Here is a 24,171-nt window from a genome sequence, read left to right on the forward strand (position 1 = left end):
TGGTTAGATCTGCAAAATAAATACAGTTGGACAATCAGTTTGAAGACAGCTGCATATGTTTTGCATAATGCATCATTCTTAATGTTCTATTGTGAAATTGTTTGGCTGTGACAAAAATATCATTAAAATACTGTAGTAAGGCTGGCGATGTAAGCAAATCCAGATTAGTGTTACTCGTGTATTTTGATAAAAAGCTGAAGAGTCATCGCTCAAATTGATTCTTTAGTAATACTTCCTGCCTATGTTCGTACTTCTGAATAGTATGGTAAAGATTACTGTCACATGAAAATACCTTTTTGTTTGAATGCAATACCTCATATTAAAAGTAACATTTAAGTAATGGAAAGACCTGAAAAATTACAAAACTTTTAATTTGCCAGCCTTTGTTCATGTCTTCATTCATGTTAAATTTCCATAATCTCATTGCTGCTTTAGGAGATGATAAAATGTGCATTTGGGAAAAAATACAGAAGACACATTCTAATCGTTAAGTAGGACAAGATTCATTCCTGATAATAGACTTCTGAATATTTTCTGGTGTTGGGCAGTTTTAAATAATTTCCAAATGACTAAAAACTTTTCAAATTGTCATTTGATTTGGCTTAACCAGTTCCATGTTAAATGGCATATGAAAATGCTTGCTGGTTATGGAATTGCCACGAGAACTATCAGAATTGCCCTTTTGTATCTAATGCTAGCATAAATATAAGCCGTTACTGAGTCAAAGCTGGTTTGCCTTTAAGCTTCCTAATTTGAACATTATATAATCTAGATAGAGATTGCTTGCCTCAGTGATAAGCTTATAAATTTTGTTTCAGATCTTTGAGAAAGTCTCTGATATGTCTGAGATCACAGAATCATTAAGCTGCATCATACTCTTAGGCCTTTACTTGAAAGAGTTTTTTAAATGTTTGTATTTAGGGTTTATTACAATTTTGTGTAGTAGTATGTGTTCACACATCTTGTGTATTTTGGTAAACCAATAATGGTGCACTTCCATTTTAGAGTAAATTTGTCATCTTTCCTATTACATTGTGCTTATCACTGTTCTGTGTTAGTTTGAAAGTAATCATCTTAATTAGTAGAGCCAAATGGAAGAGGTTCTGTTTATATAAGGCATGGGGAAATGCAGAGCTGCTTGAGATTGATGAACTAAACCAGTAGTAAGTCAGTACAACGTACATGCAAGTGATTAGGCAGATCTTTTTAAAATAAACAAACAACTTGCTAGCAGTTGTTAGCAACAAGTGTCTCTGCTACTGCGTTGTTTGCCTTAGAAAATGTCTCCAGCTGCAAGTATTGACAAGACAAAATGATCTGTAGCTTTGTAACAAGCAATATTATTGAAGCCCTTTCCGAAAACAGGTGAAATGGATTGAAGGTATTGCCTGAGGCATTCTTAATAAGAGCATTGTTGTACTTTTGCTGAACATACTATGGTCTCTGGTAGGAATTCAAAAGCAAAATATTTGCACTGAAGTTATTAGTATAAAAGTGGCCATCTGCCAGTGCCCTGTGAGTGAATGGTGGGTTTGGTGTTTAAATAACATGCAACAGGTGAATCTAAACATTGTCCTGGTTTTCCATCATTCTTTCCCTTTTTGTGGCCCAAAACTAAAAAGTAGGTTTCGTTTTGAGAGATCTCTTTTCTACTGAGCAAAGTAATTTTATTAGTCTTACATAAAAGAAAGAAATTGAAATTTATTTAAAGGAAAAAAAAAAAGACCCACACATTTATTTGAAGTAGAGGTTGCTGCTTTAGCCCTTGAGAAATCTGTTTGAAAACTCCATTCCAAATTCTTTGGAGACATTATAGTGCTAGTCCTTGCTTTTTGGAAGCAGCTCTTATTTCACTAGACAGTTATTTCTAGGAGCGATGTTTTACTTAGTTTAGGTGGCATAGTCCTTTCTGTGCAGCTTCAGCCATGTCACTTATATTCACTTCACAGTCACCTCTTCCTCTGCTTCTCAGTTCCTCCATTTGAGTCTACATGCATCCTTTCCTTGTCCCTGCATGCAATTTGGAATAGGGGAGCAGAGGGAGCTGGCAGAGTTTGTTACTGTAGCTGAACAAATGCATCATTTAGAGGAGCATTCTGTTCCGTATGGAACAAATAAAAATATTTTCAGAAACTTCTTCAGGCTGAAGTGCCAACAATGTGTCTGGGCTTTACAGGACAAGCAAAGACAGCTCCTTTCCTGAGGCAGTCTCTTTCTAAGGCAAACATGGAAACAATGGGCGAGAAGACCTCATGGAAGTCTTTGTCTTAGTCAGTGTCTGCCTGTCCTTGCAGAAATTTGAGGAACTAGAGTGAGAATAAGGCTGGACCAAGAAAGGGGTGCTTCAGAGATTGTAGCCAAAAACTTATATTGGATGTGTGTATGGTTGGCTGCGGGCATGGCCACATTCTGCTGTGCCTGGGTATCCAGATGATTTTTCAACTGGGAAAAGGAAGGAGGAGAGACAGTTCTAAATATGCCAGGCTTGATCATCATGAAGACCAAGGAGCTGATGGCTGTTTTGTTGGAGTTTTTTTTGTCTTGTCTGTACCCCCTAGTAAGAGTGGTTTGATCACAGAATCATAGAATGGTTGGGGTTGGAAAGGACCTTAAGATCATCTAGTTCCAACCCGCCTGCTATGGGCAGGGATGCCTCGCACTAGACCATGTTGCCCAAGGCTCCGTCTAACCTGGCCTTGAACTGCCAGGGATGGAGCATTTACCACTTCTTTGGGCAACCTGTTCCAGTGCCTCACCACCCTCATAGTAAAGAACTTCTTCCTTATGTCTAACCTGAACTTTCCCTGTTTAAGTTTAAACCCATTCCCCCCTTTGCTATTGCTACAGTCCCTGATGAAGAGAAGGTTTTGTCTGAACATGTGAGGAAGAAGTGCAAAGAAGATCGGTTATGTCTACCCATGCATAATATGTCAAGGCCTTTGCAATTTGGCTTTAACATTGTTAAACAACTGGAAGGCCTATTTTTGCTAATTAAAAAAAAGGGTTTCAGGCCAGGGAAGCTGGCCTTTCAGTGACAAGTAAAGGTGACACACTGTGGCCCTACATGTCACTGGAAAATTACGCTACATGCACAGAATATGTCCAGTGCTTTTCGGTGAATTTTAGGAATCCATTGCATGTGTATGATAGCTTGTTCAGCTGTAGACAGTTAAAAGACAGCATTTATTGCACTGTAATTTTGAGCAGAAAAGATCAAGGTCAGGACCAGATTGTTACCAGATTAATTCATGCAACCTACTCATAGTTGCCTTTCTTCCCCGGTGCGCCTCAGGTTAGCCTCAAGCCTGACTATCCAACTAAAGTTCACTTGGTTCATTGGCAGCAGCCTGTTTCTGTCCAATGTCCCTCCCCTGTGCTCCTCAACCTTTCTTCCTCTACATCTGAGACCTGTGTGTCTCAGGTGATGGAGGAGCAACCTCTTCTGCGGGAAATGATGATCTCATAGGTGACTTCTGTTCTCAGAAGGTGCCTCCAGCGTGCCACTGCTCTGCAAAAGGTGCAGGAAGGTGCAGGTGGGAAGCAATGGGCTGATCGTAAGCAGTCTCTAGGCTGGATGTATTCACCCTGTGCAGCAGGGTGGTGGTCCGTAGCCAGAAAACAGACAGCATGCACACTGTTGTTGTTTTACTGCTGGTTGTTGTGTGCTATTTTAATAGGCATATGAAGTGCAGTATATTTATAGATAAGAAGCAATAAACTAAAAAAAAAAAAAGAGTAAATGTTTCTGAATATGAGGGAATAAAGTTTTGTTTTTCATAAGTAAACAAACAAAATCCAAAGCGACTGTGTCTGCAGTTCAGCATTTTATATGCCTTTTCCAAAGTGTGGTGGTCAGTAACAACAGTTTCAAATTGCTGTGAATCATGCTGTGTCTCTAATAGAGTTAGATTTGTAAGGAAATAGAAAAATGGAAAACAGTCATTTATTGGGGTATAGCATGGAAACATGGAAAGAGTGACTTGGCATCTTAATGTTTTCAATATGACCTCTATGTTGTGCTCTGTGCTCAGGAGGGCTATTTAAAAACTTTTTGGAAGGCAGGACTTGCTAAAGCTGTCTAGGCACTTTGTCATAATTCTGTGTAGATAACTGAGGTTTCGTTAAAAGGACCACATTTTCTTTATTACGTTAGTTTTTCAAGGGAGCCTTGGTTTTGGGGCTCTCAGTGTTCATTGAAAATTCTGGAAGGTCATATCATAAACTTTGTATTCAGTGTCTTTTACTTGTGGTTCAGCTTTGCTAAGCCACCTTAAATACTTTTCTTCCTAAGACAGACAAATGTTACTATCTGCATTTCTGGAAATTCAGAAGCCTGTAGTTTATACCGCAGACAAGAATCTGGAAAGAATAACATTCAACCTCATATACATTGGCATTGATCCTTTGCCTTTTAATTGAGAACTTAATCCCTGTTAGAGTAGCTCACTGTTTGAGTAGAAGTATTGAAAAAGTGGCAGGGATGCTGCTGTGAGTTGTCTAGCACGGTCTCGATATTCTCTTTGATAGGTATAGCAGATGTATTAGAGCAGGAATTAGAGCATTGCTTTCTTGGGTTTCTTGCTGTTGTTTGGACTGTACAGGGAATGCATTGCCAGCTTTCCTAGGTATTGAGACACCCTGTTTCATATTTGCTTTAATGCCTCTTCTTTTAAGATGTAGTGTAAATTGTCTAAAACCAAAGAAGATACTGCGAGGAAAAGAGTATAACCATTTGGTTCCAAAATCTGGTACTAAGGGGCCTTTGCCTTTCTTGGAGAGGCAAATTTTCTCACTCTGACGCCTTCAGAGTGTTTGGGAATGTTTGCTGACTGGACTACAAGGCTGCTTTTCATTCCAGTAGGAAAAAAAGGTGCAGGATAGCTTTTAAAAGAAAGGATTGCTTCCTTCTCAGATGCTCACGGGGTGCGGTGATGGGTGCTTTTGTCACCTGATCTGAAAGACTTCTATACATTATAGACCAGAAGGTTGATGAAATATTTAGAGTCTTGTGAAGCTGTTTCTTGGACATTTAAATGCTGTAGTCAAAAAAGAATCTAGCAATTTCACTAATATTAATGGAGTATATCTGATCAATTAAATCTTCTGTCCTGGCCAAGTCAGGAAGGGGGCAGTGAAATTCAGTATTTATGAAATCAGGAGTAGGAAAGGGCTCTATGAAAGCTTCAGAACAAGCAGGTTTTATCCTGAAAAGATTCACGCCTGTTATTAACAACTTTTGACACCAAATTAATACAGGGTTTAGAATTCTAAAAACTATGATGAACTACATCCAAATTTAAGAGGGAGGAAGAAGCCTTACGGTTAATTAGAATTCTGCAAATTTTGTCAAAGTTGGCATTTACTGTAAGAGAAATTTGAATTGGTGTTCCTCACCTTTGGGGAAACTCCTGGTGATTCTCAAGGCACTCTTGTTCTTCAGACTTGCAATATTAAAAGCCTGTATAGCCTTCTAAACACTTTTTGTAACTTACCTTCCCATTGATAATTTAAGTCCCTAAATGAACTTTGTGAAAATGTATTATCCTATTAGTTTTAGTTTTGCATCATGCAAGAAATAATAGATCTAGGCAAAACAACAAAATGGTTAATTTTAAGTTGTTAGTAGAATTTTGTGTGAATTCTTTCAGTGAGGCTATACCTCTTTCTCTTTCCCCATGCCTTGCTCCCCTTCATCCTACACATATGGTTTCTTTTCTGGAACTTGAAGTCTCTTTGGTTTCTTTTCTTTAGTGGTTTGTCTCCTGTGTCTTTTTCTTTCATTTGTCAGATGGATACTGCATACAGTTCATGGGTTTCTTAGTTACTAATCTATATGAACAGTCTAGACCTTCTGGATGGTAACTGACTTTGTGTCCTAGCAAGTCTACAGACACTGCTGAATTAATTGTAGCCAGGAATCTTTTTCCAAAGGAAGATAAAACGAGAACAAGCAGAAGAATCACATGCTGATTCCAAACTGAATTTTTGGTCTCATGCAAAATGCAGTGTTAATGAACTTGGAATGTGTGGGTTTGCAGTGTGTTCTTTAAATCACAGCTCAAAAATCCAGTGTTATCAGTCTTGTCTAGTTGGTTTCTGGATCTCCATCTTTTGGTTCATTAGGAGTTGAGAACCAAGCAGTGGAGTAGCATCAGCTAAAATACTGGGATAGTGATAAGATTCAGGATGCATCCAGATAATCTAAGAAGCAGTCTGAGAGAAGAGAAATGGTGCAGTGGGAGAGGCAGTTAATATTCCAGAATACCAGAGACAGAGGCATTCTTTAAGTATGTTTTGACCCTGGAATTACAAACCAGGATGTTCAAATGGTTCAAAAATGTATTGCTAGCATCGTGGTAGTAAATAACATAAGATACTGTATTTACTGTAGTATTTAAGAATGCTATTGTTTTGTTTGTCATCATGTAAAAGCTATAATTACATGTTTGGTTTTTTCAGTTTGACTCTAGCAGAGTATCATGAACAGGAAGAAATCTTCAAGCTTCGATTAGGACATCTCAAAAAGGTATGTATATGGGCTTTTAAGATTTTTTTTTTTTTTTTTTTTTTTTTTTTTTTTTGGACCATGCCCCAGACCATAAAAACTAGTACTGTCAAAAAAAGGAGAGGGCTTGTTGAGAGCTGACTTATTAGAAAACATAGCACTAAAAGTGCTGTACAATTTTATGCCTAACAGTGGCTTTGCTTCCTTTTTTGTTTATTTGGGAGTTTTTTTGTGCAACTTGCTGTAAGCACTGGGAATACAGGAGAATAGTTGTGAGTCCATTCAGTGTAACACTGTACCGATTCCTTGAATCCTTCTAACAGTGGGAATAGTGATGATGCCACCAATACTGTTCTTGTTTCAGAACAGAGGAAGTAGAGTTAGCCAAGTTTGATATATGGGCTTTTTATGTTAGTTTTTGGCCTTTAAAAAGCTCTGTTTTACAAAGCATTGCATTTCTGAATGAATATCAGGTTTTGATCATCTACAGCATTCACTGTGGTTTTATCAGTTAGGGAGATACAGTTTTCCTACTTTTATGGAAAATCTTTTTTCTGTATCTTAAATTTTTTTGCAGTCAGGTATTTTACTCCAGTTTTTGACTTTTGGAAAAAAAACCCCAAACAAACCAATATTTTTTTTCTTGAAGCCCATCATTCTAATAAATGTGTGTAATGAGATAATTGTGATATTAACAAACTATTGCTTATTCAAGTAAAGCTTTTGAGTTATAACCTGTGAAAAGGAATGACAGTTGAAGCAGGCAGAAATATCTCAAGTGTGAAAGAAAAGTGCCTTTATCTGTTGAGCAGTAGTTCTTGAGATGTTCACTTGAAAAAGGTCATAGTGTTTTTCCCCTTGAAATATTGGAAGAGTCTGTTTCAGGCCTGTTCTTTTCAAATGTATATGTCACCTGTTATAAATCCTGCCATAATAAACTGAACTGGGTCCCTTTGGAACATTGCTGGTTTTGAAAAATATGAGAAGAAAGTACTTGAGTCTGTGGTAGGGAGTCTGCATATAAACTTGTTGGCACTAGTGAAGTAGACTGCCCACATAGTTCTTCATGGCTAATGCTTTAGAAATAGCACCAGCTTTACAGGAAGTTCTGTAGGTTTTCTTCTACGCTTTAACTTTTTGGAAGTCTAATGGAAATTTCAAGTGATATATGAAGGAAGCTGTTACAAAGTTGTTGAATTTTGTTTTCGCTTTGAGCATCAATGCTGGGGTGCTCTATAGATGGAAGCTGACTAAATGCCAGAGGAGAAACAAATGTTATTTCTTAGCAAATCATGTTCGAATATATCTGAAAATAATAATTAAAATACTTTCATTTTAATTCTTATGTGCAATACAGATTTTGTCATTAACTAAGAAAAACAATTTTCTAATCTTCTTTTTACATGACTATATTTCTTCCATAGTGCTTTTTTGCTGGTTACATTATTTTTCTTCTTTCCCTCTGCATATGCTGTTTTGCTGTCTGCTCCTCTTCTTTTTCACTTTCCAGATGCTTTCCTGGTGCTCTTATTTTTGGTGCCCTGTACATACTGCCACCACCAGTTTTCTTTTCCTTCTGCTCCCCAGGAAATTCTTTTCCAGCTAGCAGCTTTGGTCCTGGAGAGAGGCTCTTGTTTTCTCACTTCCTTTTATATAGCAGTGACCTGAGGCAGCTAAGCTGGTTCATTCTTGCTTAAAGGTATTCACAGCCTGAGTGTCCTAAATAACAGCTGGAAACAATGCAACCAGCCAGTTCTCTTTGGACTAACATTGGCCTATGAACCACATTTTGAGAACCGCTGAATTGCATAATATATGAACAAAAAAGCCCGAAAGAGGCATAACTGATGGATTTTTTTGTCAGCCTTTGGGAAGAACATAGACAATTGTGTGTGTATAAGTGTGTGGCCTTTTATGGGGGGAGAAGGGCTAGAATTCTTTAGAAAGAACTGTTGGGTTATGAGGAACTGCATATCATTTCAGGGTATTTAACAGGGAACTCTTAACAAGATAAATGTAAATTTAAAAAAAAAAATAGAGTTTAATGTTCTATAAACTGGGAGGGGAGAAGCTTGATGTTATATGTTAGGAAAAACAAATGGTCCACACAGATCTACTAGCAGACTAGTGTTACTTAGTCCAGCTTTTAAATTACTAGGAATTTATTTTTCATTTTTTGAATGGAGAATCATCTGATGTCTTGGTTTGGGATAGTAGGTTTTTTTCCTTAGCTTCTGGGGAGGGATTCAGGATATCCACCGAAATGATCTGGTCCAGACTTCTCAACTCATTGAAAATATGGTTATTTAATCTGTGGTTTAGATTTTATAAATACAGTTGTTTCAGGATGTGGTTTTATGATATACAGTGTTTGAAAATACCAGCTTTATAGCATTTTCTCTCCCATCTAATGACTTCTGCCTCCAGCCCTTTATGCTATGACTTGTTGACCTATTGCTTTTACCAGTACCACCAGGTTGTGCAGTCACAGTATAAATTGGAGAACTGATCTAGCTTCTTTCAAAAGCCAAATATGTATCCTTTTTTGAGCCGTTAAAAAATGAAACAAAAAAAAGGATTAGTTCTCAAGTGTGGTTCACCATTTGGCTCTACAAGAGGCTGTGCCAAAATAACACGAGATGATGTGGGACACTGCTTCCACTGGCACTGCTACTAAAAAATACCTATCAGGTGCCAGACATTCTTTTTTCCTTTTCAGCTAGAATAATTCCATAATTATGAGCTGTCTGGTATGGGCTACTTTTGTCTCCCCTTTATTCAAACTTTCAAGTGCTAGAAGTACTAACTCTGAAATCAGTAGAACCGTTTCCTCAGTGTTTTTCAATGAGTGTACATTTTCCACTTTGAATATAGATACATAGGTTTCCATAAATTAAGCATCGTGAATTCCTTACTTTCTTAGAGAATCTGAATAAACAACTGTTTCAGTGTTCTCTAATATGTAGCATAAACATGAGATAATTTTAAGTGCTGAAATTAGTTAGGGAATGTGCTCGTACCTGACATGCTGCTTATGAAATTGCACTCAAAATCTTAGGCAGTACACATTCTCCCTTTGTAATTTTAATAAGATATGAAGGGAAAAATCTTAAATTAGCTTGGTTTTGGTGTGTTGTATCAACATCTTAAGAATGTTTCTGCTGTAATGACTTAGTCTTTTATTCTTTTTTTTTATTTGCACTTCAGCCTAAAAATATTTCAAATGTCTTTTCTTAATTCATCAGTTTGTACAAAATCTGTAACTGCACATATCTCAGTTTTTTCTTTGTACATCAATTTTAGACCGCTTCCCAAATAATTTCTCTCCTTGGCTGAAATACAAAACCCTGCTGCCTCTCATTTCAAATAGCATCCCTACAGTGCAGAACAAAATGACGAACATCCCGTTACCTGTGGGTTCACGGACAGAAAGGTTCCTTGAAACAGGCTTTTGCCTTATCTTTCTGAATTTTTCTGGCTTTAAGAGAAAAGCAGTGCTTTCTTCTAGTTCAGCAGGGTTTTGTAATGTAATGTTCCTCCATCACCACTAGTATTGATGCAGGGGTAAAAATATCCTTTTCAAATGGGGAGTAAATGAGCTTTTATATTCCATTCTTTTCATTTGCAGGAGGAAGCTGAAATACAAGCAGAACTTGAACGTTTGGAAAGAGTTAGGAATCTTCACATAAGAGAACTGAAAAGAATAAATAATGAAGATAATTCACAGTAAGAGACTTGCTGTCTTAATTTTGGATGTCTATTTCTAAAATAATGCTCTAAAATCACATTTTACCTACAGAGGAGAAGCTTATTCATGATTTTTTCTTTGGTTCTCTTTTAGTTCTCAACTTTTAAAAATAAAGAATTACTTATAATTTGGTAAACTTATTAATGGTTTTACGGAATATGCAAAAAATTACATATACACAGCTTACAGTGCAGGAGAGCTAAAACTTCCTAGACTATATTACTAGGCTAAAAAGAATACTTGTAAGGGAAACTAATGCAGTTAATTTAGCTGACAGTAATGCGAGAAAATGGTGGGGAGGTTTGCAACAGCAGCAATTTTGTGATGCAGTTAAAATCACATTTGGTTTTATTGCACTGTGATTTCATTCCTATTAGATACGTGTACATATAAAAGACATATTAAATATTATTCTGTACTTCAGCTTGCATAGCAATATACCATAAGGTTAAATTGTTATTTAATGTTAGCGATTACTATGTAGATTTGAAAGTAATAATTACATAACCTAAAAAAATTAGTCTGTTTTCTGTGATGGCACATACAAAAACACTAATACCAGCACTTCAGGCTGAAGGGAACTGGTTCTGCCTATCCCTGACTGCTTATGCCCTTGCCCTGTTTCCTTTCACATGCCTGCAATGGCATTTCTTTACTGAACAGATGCTGGAAATTGATCCAAGTTGAAACTAGCTCCTATGGTTTCTTTTTCTGGATTAATTTTAACTCCAGATCAATTTCCTAGTCCAGTTCTTTGCCCCAGTTGCAAAAATGCTTATGTTGCCACGAGGAGAGAGGGCAGTGCAAGGGTTGGTATGAGAAGCCAGGTGGAAGGAGAGGATGGGACTTGGCTTCTTTCTTTCTGCACTACTAAATGTTTTTGAAACAGTAGCCTTAAGACTATAGGATTTTATTTTCATTTTTACTTTTTAGATACAATAGAATTACATCTACACCAAGACTTATAAGCATAAAAGCAACAAGATGTGAAATTGTGCTTAACTGTTTTAATGGGCTCCATACCTACTCTGCAGGAATACAGAAAATTTTTGTTCCTGTGTGGCCATAGTGGTAATTGGCAGCTAAATTGGTGTTGTGTTTTGGATACAAAAAATAATGGCTTGATTCTTAGAATTCAATGGCAGAATATTTTCTTTTAAAAATGGATTGCCTGCAGCAAATAAGCAAGCAGCTCTTTGCATGTTAAATGATAACTTTTTTAATCTTCAGTGTTTGCATTAGAAGAGTTTTGTTTTGTTTTTTTAAAAGGGATACTTCAGCATGAAGGAATAAATGCCACAGAAAAATGACACGCTTTGACTGTGTAAATAGTGCATATGTGGGGCAAAGAATGTCCAAATTACAGTCCCAGTTGAAAACAGAATTACAGGACCTGGACAAGCAGAATACTGCAGCTTCACTGCTCATTTTCTGCAGTCAATGTTGACACGTTTTATGGTGCAGAACTAAAAGCTTTAAACATGTTTTTGTAGGAGTTCAAACTTGTGTATTTACCGAGTGGCCAAGCTGCATTTTACATTCATAATATAGAAGACAGACCCAATGGAGAAGTATTTTAGGTCTGTGGCCCCTGCTGTCTTCCCTAACATGTCTTGGCAGCTGGCCATTTGGTAAGGGACAGGGTTCTGAAGTGAAGCAACTGTTGGGTCCTGGCTCAAATCCTGCTGGCTTTTCAGCTTCCAGCTGTGGTGCAAAGCTGAGCCCTCTTTCTTGTTCTAGAAGTGTTCTCCTCTATGTCCCTCTACCCATGGGTGACCTCCCCAAGCCCGGTTCAGAGATGGGTGAACTTGGATGTCTGCATGTGTTTTTTACATTTGCACTACAATAACAGGACAATTTGAGAGTGCGAGTTAGGGCTTCCCTGTCTGGGTTTAGAGCCCACGTGATGCTGGGGCTACCTGCAAGATGTAGGTTCTTAGCCACGGAGAGCCACAGAGTAACAAAAGCAGCAGTGGAGAGGGAAGGTGATAAGGTTCACAAGAATGGCATCACTGGAGGCATACATTCAGTAGAAGGACTAAAAAAATATGAATTAAATTTGAGTGTGGTTTTAAAAGAATTGAGCTACTGGTCAAGGATGCTTTTGAGTAGAGTATGAGCAAATATTCAGTCCTTTGGTGTGTTTCCCCCGTATTGCTGTTGTTAACTACTTTGTGTTACATAGAATCCATTTTGTTAAAAAGAGGCAGGCGTATACAACAGGTCCACTCACCTTTCATGTGAAATTGGAAGAATATCCTCCTTGTCTGTTCCAAAAGGCTGAAGTTTGAGACTTCTCTAAATTTTGGTACAACAAAGAGAGAACCCTTCTATCAGATGTTTAGATTTAAGAGTGTTTTCATTATCTTCACAGAAATGGAGAAAAATAACAAAAAAGTTTGCCAGAATTGACTGGTTTGGTGACGGTATTGTGGTGTCATTTTTACACAAAATAGTCAAAAGGTACTGAAATTGGCCAGTTGTACAGTTGTGCCATAAGGTTACACATAGTGTAATATTGTGCAGCATATTATATATAATATATATTGCTAGTAAAAAGAAAGCTCCTTCTGAGGAGTAATACTAAGAGGTTTACATTTTAGACTCTATTTGTATACCTTACGTAGAATTAATTTTTTTTTTTATTTTCTTTCAAGGTTTAAAGATCACCCGACGTTGAATGAACGATATTTGTTACTCCATTTACTTGGCCGAGGTGGCTTCAGTGAAGTATACAAGGTAGAGTGTGTTGGGTCTGCTAAACCTAATGTTTGAGCCAAGTACATTTGTACGTTTAGTTTTTGGGGGAGGCAGAGGATCTAAGTAAGCAGAATGATTGTACTGTGGTATACTCTTTAAGCACTGGTTGAGCAAACTCTGATTAACCTGTAGAGGGAGGTAGCATTACAATAGACTTGTCAATAAACTTGTCAATAAACTTGTCAATTACATGCCAATTTTTTTCCTCTCTTTATCGGGTGTTATTTTTATCATCTTTGGTTATAACTTTCCCATATTTGTGGGTTTCTTTTTTAGGCTTTTGATCTTTATGAACAAAGATACGCTGCTGTGAAGATTCATCAGCTTAACAAAAGCTGGAGGGATGAAAAGAAAGAAAACTACCACAAGTAAATATTAATGACTTACGCTTCATATGTTAAACTGAATAGCATTTTATTGATTGTAGAAGGTTAATGTATCCATTTTCTTTTAGACATGCCTGCAGAGAGTATAGAATACACAAAGAACTGGATCACCCCCGGATAGTTAAACTATATGACTACTTCTCCTTGGATACAGATACGTAAGTACATAAAATCATACATTTTCCAGAAGTTGGCAAGGATTTTAGTGCTGTATATTAGATAAACAGAAATGAAGAGTATTTGAACAAAAATAGCGTGTTCTTGCTTTCAGCCAAAGTGTTTAGTCCTTAAGGGGACTTTAAAAAAAACCCACACTAGTTGCAGACACTAGTCTCAGCTAAATATTGCAGGCCTTCTATAAAGTGATGAAAACAGTGTTTTGCAACACATGTCCTGAGGGCAAAAGGGTATGCAGTGCTGTCATGTTTCGGGCAGAGCAAGGGCTGCTGCAGCTTAAACAAGTTTCCAAGAGTAGATAGCATCAGGAGTGTAACTAGCTTAAGCTAGTAATATGGTCACTGGGCTGCACCTCTTTGCATGAAATTATGTCGCATCTTAAGGGAGTGAATTTATTTTTCTATTGAGAAACATGCCTACATAAATAGGGTGGGTTTTTTTCAACTTAACCTCTCATCAATATTGGGTGCATTTTGTCTTTTAGTGAGTATGAGTGTTCTGATTGATGTTAGTTTTCATAAAGCAGTAGTTATGCCAGGTGTTGTATTAACAATTTCATTCATATAGTTTAATATTCAGGCAGCCATTCTTAAACTAGGTTATCTCTGTTTCTCATTGTGCAGTTTGAGATGTTATTTAATTTTGTCTCTCTGAATTCTACCCTAGGTTTTGCACGGTGTTAGAATACTGTGAAGGCAATGACTTGGATTTCTATCTCAAGCAACATAAATTGATGTCAGAGAAGGAAGCTAGGTCCATTGTAATGCAAATAGTAAATGCACTACGGTATCTCAATGAGATCAAGCCCCCTATTATACACTATGATCTTAAACCAGGTAAATAAGGAATGTTACAATTGAAAATTTAATTATTTTTTTTATCCTTTTGTTTGTAATTCATGTCTGAAAGTACCAAAATTATCTTCTGTATGTCAGGTTTACTGTAAACAGCCTTTATTTCTAGCTTTATTGCCAAAATAGTCTGTCTTTTCTTTGAAAAAATATTTGCTATAACTTTTCTACTTTGTATTATTTTGATTTGAATTTGTAGGCAAAAAATCATACAGCAGCATATAGATACATACATACATTGGTATTTAGCAATATAAACAGATAATATCATTAGTTGGCTCTCCTCTCTGATCATTGTGGAATGCTGATATGTAAATAATTTTTCCCTTATGTATTTCTTAGTCTGTAAAGGATTTAAGTAGGTAATCAGTCTCTTCCAGCATCCCAATGTAAGCACTTCAAAACAGGACTTTATGGAAGTTTTCTTTAGAATGAATAACAAGCATTGTCGTAAGCGATGTATTCTGTTTTGATTCCATGGCCTTTGATTTACCACCTTGCATGAAAGATGCTTGTATACTATATGTACTTTAATCTGCTACACTTCCAAGTGTGGTGTTTGTAATGTAACTCTAAATGCTGGCCTGTTTGTTTACTGCTATGTAATAAATTAGGTTCATGTAGATTTGTCTCACATTATGGAATTGCACAGAATGTATTCTTAGTCTCGTAAGTCTTTGTTCTTAAAGGAACTTCATCAAATAACTTTTATATCAAGAAATTATACTTTAACACATGAAGTAAGCAATTTCTTGGCAGAATTTTATGGGACATGCAAGCCCTGAAACCTGTAGTGTAGGATTTGTTCTGGGCAGAAAAATATGAAACTTCATTGTAACTGGTATCCTGCTACCTATGTTTTGGTGTTTCCTCACTACATTTTAGTGTTTCCTCGCTGTCCAGCCAGCTCCCAGCTGAGGGAGCCATTTCAGATGATGATGATAACCTAGAGAGTTCCTGAGACTGCACTGAAATGTGTCATAGTCAAGTTACTCTAGACTTGAGGGTATAAAGTGATGTAAAGTTGTCACTTGCCCTCATGAACTTAGATATTTCTGCAAATTTAACCTGGTTGTGAAAATAAAGCATTCTGTTAGCTTTTTTGAGGTAATTTTTTTTTTCCCCCCGCCCTCCTGGATAGGTAATATCCTTCTTGTAGATGGAACAGCATGTGGAGAAATAAAAATTACTGATTTTGGCCTCTCCAAAATAATGGATGATGATAGCTACGGTGTGGATGGAATGGATTTAACTTCACAGGGAGCAGGAACTTACTGGTAATACCTGGTTTGATTTTGCTGTTCATGTTTCATAAATGCTCTCTTACCAAGCCAATTTGGAGAGAGAGCTAACATTAAAAGTATTAAAATGGATGACAAACAAGACTTTTGTGCAGCACTGTGAATGTTGATATTCACAAATGTTAGAATGGTAACATAGCAAGTAAGAGAAGAGAGTGTGAGAGTGTGTTGTTTGTTTTTTATATGTATAAAAAAGTGTGGAGATGATGACTGTGATTTAGAAACATGGTTTCCTTGAAGAAGCAGGTGTTTAATCTTCGGCTGCAGGTGGTTGAAGATGTTTGACAGTGCTATGATGATTAAGTGTGGGTGCTTAGTCCTTGGGGATCTTAGAGCAGGGATTACCAGCAGGTAATGTCCTTACGACAAAAGAGTATTCACTCTTCCATCCTAAAGGTTAATGACAGCTCAGCAGCTGTGATTTGTTTTCTGTGTGCACTTGCTTGCTTGTCCAAAAACCTGAAGTTTTAGAGCTGCCTACAGAACAGGAATGACAATAAGCTTGCAGAAAAACTGTTTCTAGAATTTGCTCTATGAAGATGCAGATTCTTCATGGCACAGCAGCTCTTTCAGATACCATGGTAGCTGTGTCAGCTTATATTGGCCAGGTTATTATTTGTTAGTTCATTTGTTCTTGCTCTCCTCGTTCTTACTCTCCTCGTTCAAGATCAGAGTCAGGAGCTGAAACTAACTAAACAGAGAAGCCAGTGTTATTCCCATTTGCTCTGCAACTTGTCCCATATTTGGAAGTTGCACATAATAAAGTTTTTTCCTTTTCCTTCAGATTTTTTAGAAAAGAAAACACACATACTCTTGCACAAGTGCCAACATGCACATGCTGTGAGAAGACGATTATTCAAGTTGAAGCATTTTGGAAGCGTTAGGTGTTTGCTACTCTTTTTAATGCTTTACCTATCTAAAGACCAATTTTAGCCTTTGGATTTCATCTAAAATGCCACAGGCATTAGTGGTGCTGTAAACTAAAACATAAAGAAAGGTCTGTGACCATTATAAGTTCATGATGAATCTCTGCATTACTAAATCATACTTTCTCTGAGCCCAAAATCTTCATTAAGGAGGGAAATATTATGAATGAGATTGAGGTGGGGGATGAGTCTCTTTAGAGCAGATTGCACAAACTGCCAGCACCATAGTCCTGGAAGGGATTTCCTCAGTCACTGGGTCCAGTTACCTGCCTCTCCGGATAGTCAGGTCACATAATCTCTTTTGTAAACTTAAAGACGTTTGTATTAAATTTAGTTAGTGTTTTGTCCCCAGTAATCTGATTTGAAGTGTGTTCTGTAACCTCAGTTCTCTCATCATTAGAAACCTAATCCTCTAATTTACAGACTGTGTTTATTTGTGGCCAGTTTATACTTGTTTGTTCCTGTGCCAACACTGTCCTCCCTCAAGTAGGTTGTTTCCCTTCCTCGTACTTTCCTCTTGGTGTTTTTATAGCCTTCAATACTTTTCCCTGAATTGTAGGCTCTCAATTCTTCAGATCATTTTAGTAGCTTTCTTTGCACTTGCATCTCTTTAAGCTCATTTTTCTTGGTTGTGTAATCAGAATTGTACACAAGTATTCCAGATGAGATTTTTGTGGTACTGTGTGAAATTCATTTTTATGTTGCATTCTTATCTCATTTTTCTCCTTATTTCCATTTCTAGAAATACTTCTTCAAAATTTCTCTAAAAGCCTTGTATGTTGTTGATGAAAGAATGTCTGGTCTGTAGATATTCTGATAGCTTTTATGCCTTTTTTGATCTTAGATGTTACAGTCGATAATACTTGACTGCTTCCACATTGATATGCTTGGGAGGTTTTGTTGTTGGGTTTTTTTTTTTTAAGGAGGTTCCATTTCACCAGTTCTTTTGTAATTCAGGAATGGCACAGGAACTTCCACAGCTTTCAGCTCTTTAAGTATGGCTTCCTGCAGATTGTAGGAATGGAAATAGCAATTACCTTTGTCTACCATATACCCCTCTGGTTAATGTTATTGTTCTTACTAAAAACTCAGATAAAAGGGTCTTTAAGCCATGTCTATATTATCTTTGATTTCTAACCAGGCCTCGCTGTAAAATGCTCTATATGGCTTTCATCTTTTCTTGCTGATAGATGGAGACAGTTCATATTTAACCTAGGATCCCAATTAAAATAAAACAAAGAAAGGTGATAATTAGTGATTTAGGTAGAGAATATTGGTATTTGTGCTTCTATGAAATAGACCCTCTATTTGACTGACTGACTATACATAAAGCTGTCATGTCAGTTTTGATGGCTGTGCAAGGTGTTGGAATGTGGATCATAAGGCAGCTGTACAGTTGTCAAAAGATCAGAGATATGTATGTGAAGTGTTTGTATAATTTGGTATTTGAGGAAGTTCCAGTGATACCATACATCTACTTGCAGACACTGAGATGCATATTTTGTTTTCCAGGTACCTGCCTCCAGAGTGTTTTGTAGTTGGCAAAGAGCCACCAAAGATTTCTAATAAGGTTGACGTATGGTCAGTTGGAGTAATCTTTTTCCAATGCCTTTATGGTAGAAAGGTAAGGAAAACTTTGAAAATCAGAGGTTCAGTATAAATGCCTGTTACGAGTAGAATGTGAATTATACTCACAAAAATGTGAGTCTACATGGAAAATTACTTGTGTTACTTTTTGGTGGTGTGCATTGATACTGCAAGAAATGTAGAAAATCTTGACTGAAACTTTTTATTTACAGAATGGCTAGCAGTTTGTATTAACACTTCAGCAACTTACTACAGCATAAATATTTATGAAATCAAAGTAGTTGAATAACTCTCATGAAGAAAATAATGTGCTTATTTTTCAGCCATTTGGCCACAATCAATCACAGCAAGATATCTTACAAGAAAATACAATATTAAAAGCCACAGAAGTTCAGTTCCCTGTTAAACCTGTTGTAAGCAATGAAGCCAAGGTAACTTTTCATATGATCTCTGAGTAACAATTAAAATATTCATCATAAAGGATTCTGCTGTAAAATCGCTGTTAACAATGCTATAGGACATAGTAACTAAACGTGTAGGAAAACATAATTGAGAACTGGTATTTTGATGTTTTTATTTAAGCAAACTTATTCTGGGACTTCAAAGTGAGCCTATATATATTCCAGAAATTTGCAAGTGGTTTTAAAGTAGGCCGCCTCAAAAATTGTCTGCTTTGCTTTTTCCCAGATGATCTTAGTGTCTCACTCAAGCTGTCTCACTGCAAATTTTTGTGAAATACTAATGCTAACAGCAGCAAGCTCTCCCTGAAAATAGTGAATGTTATTCTCTTCAGCTTTACTGGCTTGAAGACCTATTTGACTACCAAATACCTGGAGGATATGCCTGCTAACACTCTTCCCCTTGAAAGGTCGTAGTATGTGTGTGTTAACTGAAAGCTGGGTTTAGAAACATAAATTCTTAAGATTAAGAATCTATAAAATATGTTGATGACACAAAGGTGTGGATGGCAGTTTCCTGAAAAATGTTATTTTGTACTATCTGTACTATCAAACTCATCTCTGTAGACTAGTTGAAACAGATTAAGGTGGTTTCCCAAATGATTGCTGCTGAGAGCATCCATAACACAAATCCAGTTCTCTGAATAGGGAAAAACGCATTATATGTGTTACATGTTTTGAAAAATGTATTCATGGCCGGATGCGAAAGAGATGTGCTCATTGAAAAATAAAAAAATGCTAAGATAGTAGAACGCCTGTTCAAATTTCAGCAACTAATTAAACATACTTAGATTTGGGACACAAGCCAAAAAAATATTTGGAATGTTAAGGTCTAGCTTTTAAAGATTAAAAGGAAAGGAAACCTGTTTCTAGAGGCTGTAACCTCCCAAGAAAATAAGTCTTTTGGGTACATAAACCTGCTGTTAGAATTTGTGGTACTTTTCCATCAGTTATAATTCCTAGAAGTAATGTTGGTGAGTTGCGGTTAAGGTTATGAATATTTGCTGAAGAACTGTAGTTCTTTTGGTAGAATTTTCTGGTTGCTTTTTTGGGGGTTTCACCCCCATTTGGAAAAATTGTCTCCCTTGAATTCATTTGACAAATACACGTCATATAACTTGATAGCACTGCATGTTAACAGTTTATATCCCTGTCTTTTAACTTCATGTTTCTTTGTCATTAGTACTTTTAATTTAGAGAATGTTGGGAAAGAGGAGGCAGACAAGAGTAAACAATGGAGGATTGGCAACTTCTGTTTTACATTCTCTGTGTATTCTGTGTTCTGTTTGTTTGTTTGAAAGACTAAAATAAACTTTCAGTATTCTTCACTCTTACTAACATTGTCACGATAGCTGTAAGAGAAATTATTCTCTGGAAATGCTATAAAACAATTTCAGACTAACTTTTAAATTCAGACCATTTATGATGACTATGTAGAATCCAAATTGTCTTTCAGATTTATAGGCCTGGCACTTGGAAAAGAACAGCTTGTAAACTGAGATTCTGATTTGGAAAACATGGGGATGAAATAAATATGGAACCTGAAATGACATTGTTAGTTTGTTTTCAGACTGCAACTGTCCTTTGATCCTCCTTACTTTTTCCTATTTTGTGCAGTGTTCTCCTTCTCCTTGCAGTGATGTGTCTACAGTGCCACAGAAGCATGAAGTCTTTTACAGACATTTTAGACACAAACTGTTACTCTGAGGATCTTGCAAACAACTCTTAACAATTCATTTGTTGTGAAGGATTCATTGAGAAGAATTTGATTAAAATCCATAATGTCCAGGAACATCTGAATATATATTAACAGATGTGCATTATTTTTATTTTGTACCTTGTTCATGCTGGATATATAAATGGTAGAAGTAAATTCTAGCAGGATTCTTCGGAGCTTGCATCACAGATTTTTTCCTTTAATCTCCAGTTTTTAATTGGAGCAAAGAACAAACAGCTGAACAGATTTATCAAAGAAAAGATTTGCAATTCTTTTAAATTAAGTCCTAAATTAAGTAATGACGTGCTTGTCAGTTCTGTAGTAATAATAAGGATTTTCTATCATTAAATGTTGAAGCCCAACCTCTCAGGAGACCAAATGTTCTGTTTATGCTAGACATAAGACTTGACAGAAACTTTCAGCATAAAGTGATTGGCATACATTGTATGGACCTAAATGTAGGATAACGTAGTGTCTCAAGAACAGTCCTGAAGAATTTCTCAGTTGATTAGATATTTTTAGGCAGATGGGGTTGAGTTTTTTCTGGGTAAGGAGTTCCAGCTACGTAGTGTTTCTTAAATAGTCTATTAGTTGTTTAATGCCAATTGAAAATGGCAACCACCATTATCAAATTTCACAGTTTGTTTTATTCCATCATGGTACATGTGGTAATGCCTGGTTTCAAAGGTCAGCTAAAGCATTAAAATTCTGTCCCTGCATCTTCCATCTACTCTTCATCTACTGCACAGCTGAATGGTTTTAGAAGCTCTGTGGAGCTCCTTTCTACTTTTTCAGTCCTCTGACATTTGCTTCTGGTTTTCACTAAGCTGTTGAGGGATAACACATGCAGAATTCTAATTATGTGGGATGCTAATATTTCACTTGTAAATGCAGTTCCTAAACATGGAAATAAATAAATATTTTAATTATTTGAAGCCAATTAATTTGCTGATTTTTTTTTTATTTTTTTTATTTTTTTTTTTTTTTTTCCTTCCCCCTTCAGTGATGTTACATTTTTTTCATGGTCTCAGTAGGAAAATGTTACACTGTCATTTGAATTGAATTACATAGGAAGAAGAGTTTGTACAGGAGGACATGCATATTTGCTTGTAAGCAGACATAATTATTTGGAATGGTACTGTAACTTTTTATATTTCTTTTCTAGGCCTTTATCAGACGCTGTTTAGCATACCGAAAAGAGGATAGATTTGATGTCCACCAGCTGGCTAATGATCCTTATCTTCTCCCTCATATGAGGAGATCAAATTCTTCAGGAAACTTGCATATGACTGGGCTAGCAGCGTCCCCTACACCACCTACTTCAAGCATTATTTCGTACTGAAATTTCTCCAACCAAGGAATGGCATGATACCTTTGTGTAGTTTCCAGATGCAGACTTGAGCTTGAAAGCAGTTGAGTGTTTTTACACAGGACAAGTTTGATAACTGTGTTTCCAGACTGAAGTCCTCCTATATAGTGTCATTTGTATGATTGGAATGGATCATGGACTGTGAATAAATGTACCCTTCTGAGAAATACTTTTAAACATTGAAGGATGACACTGCCTGTTACACACTAACAGGTGTATTGTGTTTAGGACTGAAGAAAAGGTTTTTAGTTTTTTCTGGGGAACATTGTAAATAATCTTTTTAATACTTAAAGTACATTTGGTTGATACTGGAAAGTTCTAACATGAAGGGTAGTTTTTCATTATTTAAATAAAAAAGGGTAGTGAACAAATTTGAAAACAGGAAAAATTCCGTGCCTGATTATAAACTAAACAAACTGCCATCTTTCCAAGACATTGATCTTTTGAAACCAAAGTAAGGAGTGTGAGACAGTCGAAGATATGTTCTGTGTCAGATTCCTCAGATAAAATTGTAGTATTTTATTTGGCGACTCAGGCTTGTACCTCCAAAAATGTGGTGGTGTTTCACTGAATTTAGATTGGAAGGGTGATATGGAATTCCTGGTACTTACTTCTCAAATAGATTGCTAATTTTGAAATCTGCTCAATTTTCTAAAAATACTATACTTGCTGTGGTATTGAAACTTGTGAAACTTTCCAGACTTCTGATAAAAGCAAGCAACAGTATGAAACCAAATGCAAACAGGTCATGTATAATGTTCTATGCAGGAATAATGATAAATTCCCTTCTAGCTCTATTGTAAATTGTTGTACAGACGTCACATTTTCAGTTAAATTCCAGCAACTTATTCCTGTACAAATGTTTAAAGTATGGCTTTTTCTAATTGGATATTGTATTTTTTTTAAGTCTCCCTCAAGGCGCTTTTAATTGCTGCTAAATGACGTTGCTTTTACTTTTGCGAAAGAATCAAATGACCTCCTTAAGGTGCAAGTCAACTGTACGTTACAGAGAGATTAAGAGTAAGTAATTCATTAACAATCAAGGCATGTAAAACAGATCTGTGTTGGCAATATACAGTACAGTTCTTTAAGCCAGTTTATTGCGTTCTCTACATGCAGAGCGCATTGATACTAGATGTAGAAGTTGCTCATGGTTATTCTCTTATTTCTGGAAGTTCCTATCAACAAGGAAATGTTTCTTGTGGCTTGTACAGATATTTTAAAATGTGAAACATTTTCTAACTGCCTTGTATGGTAGAAACTTACTTTTCAGAACAGTGTATCTCTCTCTCTCATTCACTATTCTTTTTACTATCCCATTCTTGATGCTGAATACCTACCTATATGTAATTTTGTCCATGTTGCAGAAAAAGGAGGCTGTATTACCACCGGTTTTCATTTAGTATTGTACAGTTAAACTGTTGCTCTTGTTTCTGATGTTGCAAGCCATTTTGTTTTCATTGTATATAAAGAAACATTAACTGTCTCTTTAAGATGCTGCTGAAATTGTAGAGAATGTAGCCAAAACAGTAATAAACAATGACAGTTGAAATTTCAAGGTTTTTGTTATGTGCCTTTGCATTTCAACAAAGGGCGAATCAGCTAACCATATCACTGAGCTACACTTAGCTATTTAAAGCAAACACTCTTCAATTACAAACAGAAGGCCAATAATAATTAAAGTAACATTGGAGGTGTAAGGGGAAGATTCCGTGAAACTTGAAACTGTCATAATGACATATGTCATAATGAAGTAACCAAAGCATTGTTTCACTGAATAGACCTCACAGAAACAACTTCAAATACTTCAGCAGGTCCTTCTAGAGTTCTTTAACTGTGGAATAAAATTAGCTCGTAGAATAAAATTAGACTTAAATACTCTTTCTGCCTTATATTCACCAGAGTACTGGGACTGCATCCCTTCCATCCTCCACAGTGTGAGACCAGGTGCAGGGTTCAAGGAAAGAGCCTACAGCCATAGCTGATTTCATTTCTTCTTATTCTGCATGTATCAATATTGGAAGTTAAATTGAAGAATTTGTAATGGTTACCCCTAGTAAATGAAAGTTTGGCAATGTATTAGAGAACTAAAGTAACTAGAAATCTTACACCTACCTAAAAACTAAGGGGCTTTATGCATTGCACTAATTATGTACAGACTTGTTTTTCCTGTTGTTAGCATCTGGGAATACGCTGCTGTGGCTGAATACATGGCACTTCCTCCAGGTTTACACGTACACATTTCTGAAACCTAAACCCTCACTTTAAACAAAGTTCCTTATAGAAATACATGAAAGAAAAGGAGAGTCACCATTACCTCTTTTGAATCATAGTTGGAGTGTGTATTGGAGGTTTTTACCTCTAATATGCACAGTTATGTTTGTGT

General features: G+C 36.4%; 1 protein-coding gene across 3 annotated transcripts in view; it reads left to right on the top strand.

Moving 5' to 3' along the window:
* The window catches only part of TLK1 (tousled like kinase 1), a 69,742-nt gene extending 46,399 nt beyond the window's left edge, over positions 1 to 23,343 (top strand). For all 3 annotated transcript variants that reach the window (XM_030488798.1, XM_030488799.1, XM_030488800.1), the window contains 10 exons: positions 6,460 to 6,526; positions 10,134 to 10,231; positions 12,911 to 12,992; positions 13,290 to 13,381; positions 13,468 to 13,557; positions 14,243 to 14,412; positions 15,569 to 15,704; positions 18,167 to 18,278; positions 18,565 to 18,672; positions 21,582 to 23,343. In XM_030488798.1, coding sequence (XP_030344658.1) covers positions 6,460 to 6,526; positions 10,134 to 10,231; positions 12,911 to 12,992; positions 13,290 to 13,381; positions 13,468 to 13,557; positions 14,243 to 14,412; positions 15,569 to 15,704; positions 18,167 to 18,278; positions 18,565 to 18,672; positions 21,582 to 21,758 — 1,132 coding nt within the window. In that variant the 3' untranslated portion in view covers positions 21,759 to 23,343. The remainder of the gene's footprint in view (positions 1 to 6,459; positions 6,527 to 10,133; positions 10,232 to 12,910; positions 12,993 to 13,289; positions 13,382 to 13,467; positions 13,558 to 14,242; positions 14,413 to 15,568; positions 15,705 to 18,166; positions 18,279 to 18,564; positions 18,673 to 21,581) is intronic.
* Positions 23,344 to 24,171: the final 828 nt, after the last annotated feature.

Source organism: Strigops habroptila, chromosome 5 (genome assembly GCF_004027225.2).
Source record: "Strigops habroptila isolate Jane chromosome 5, bStrHab1.2.pri, whole genome shotgun sequence".
NCBI classification, from domain to species: domain Eukaryota; kingdom Metazoa; phylum Chordata; class Aves; order Psittaciformes; family Psittacidae; genus Strigops; species Strigops habroptila.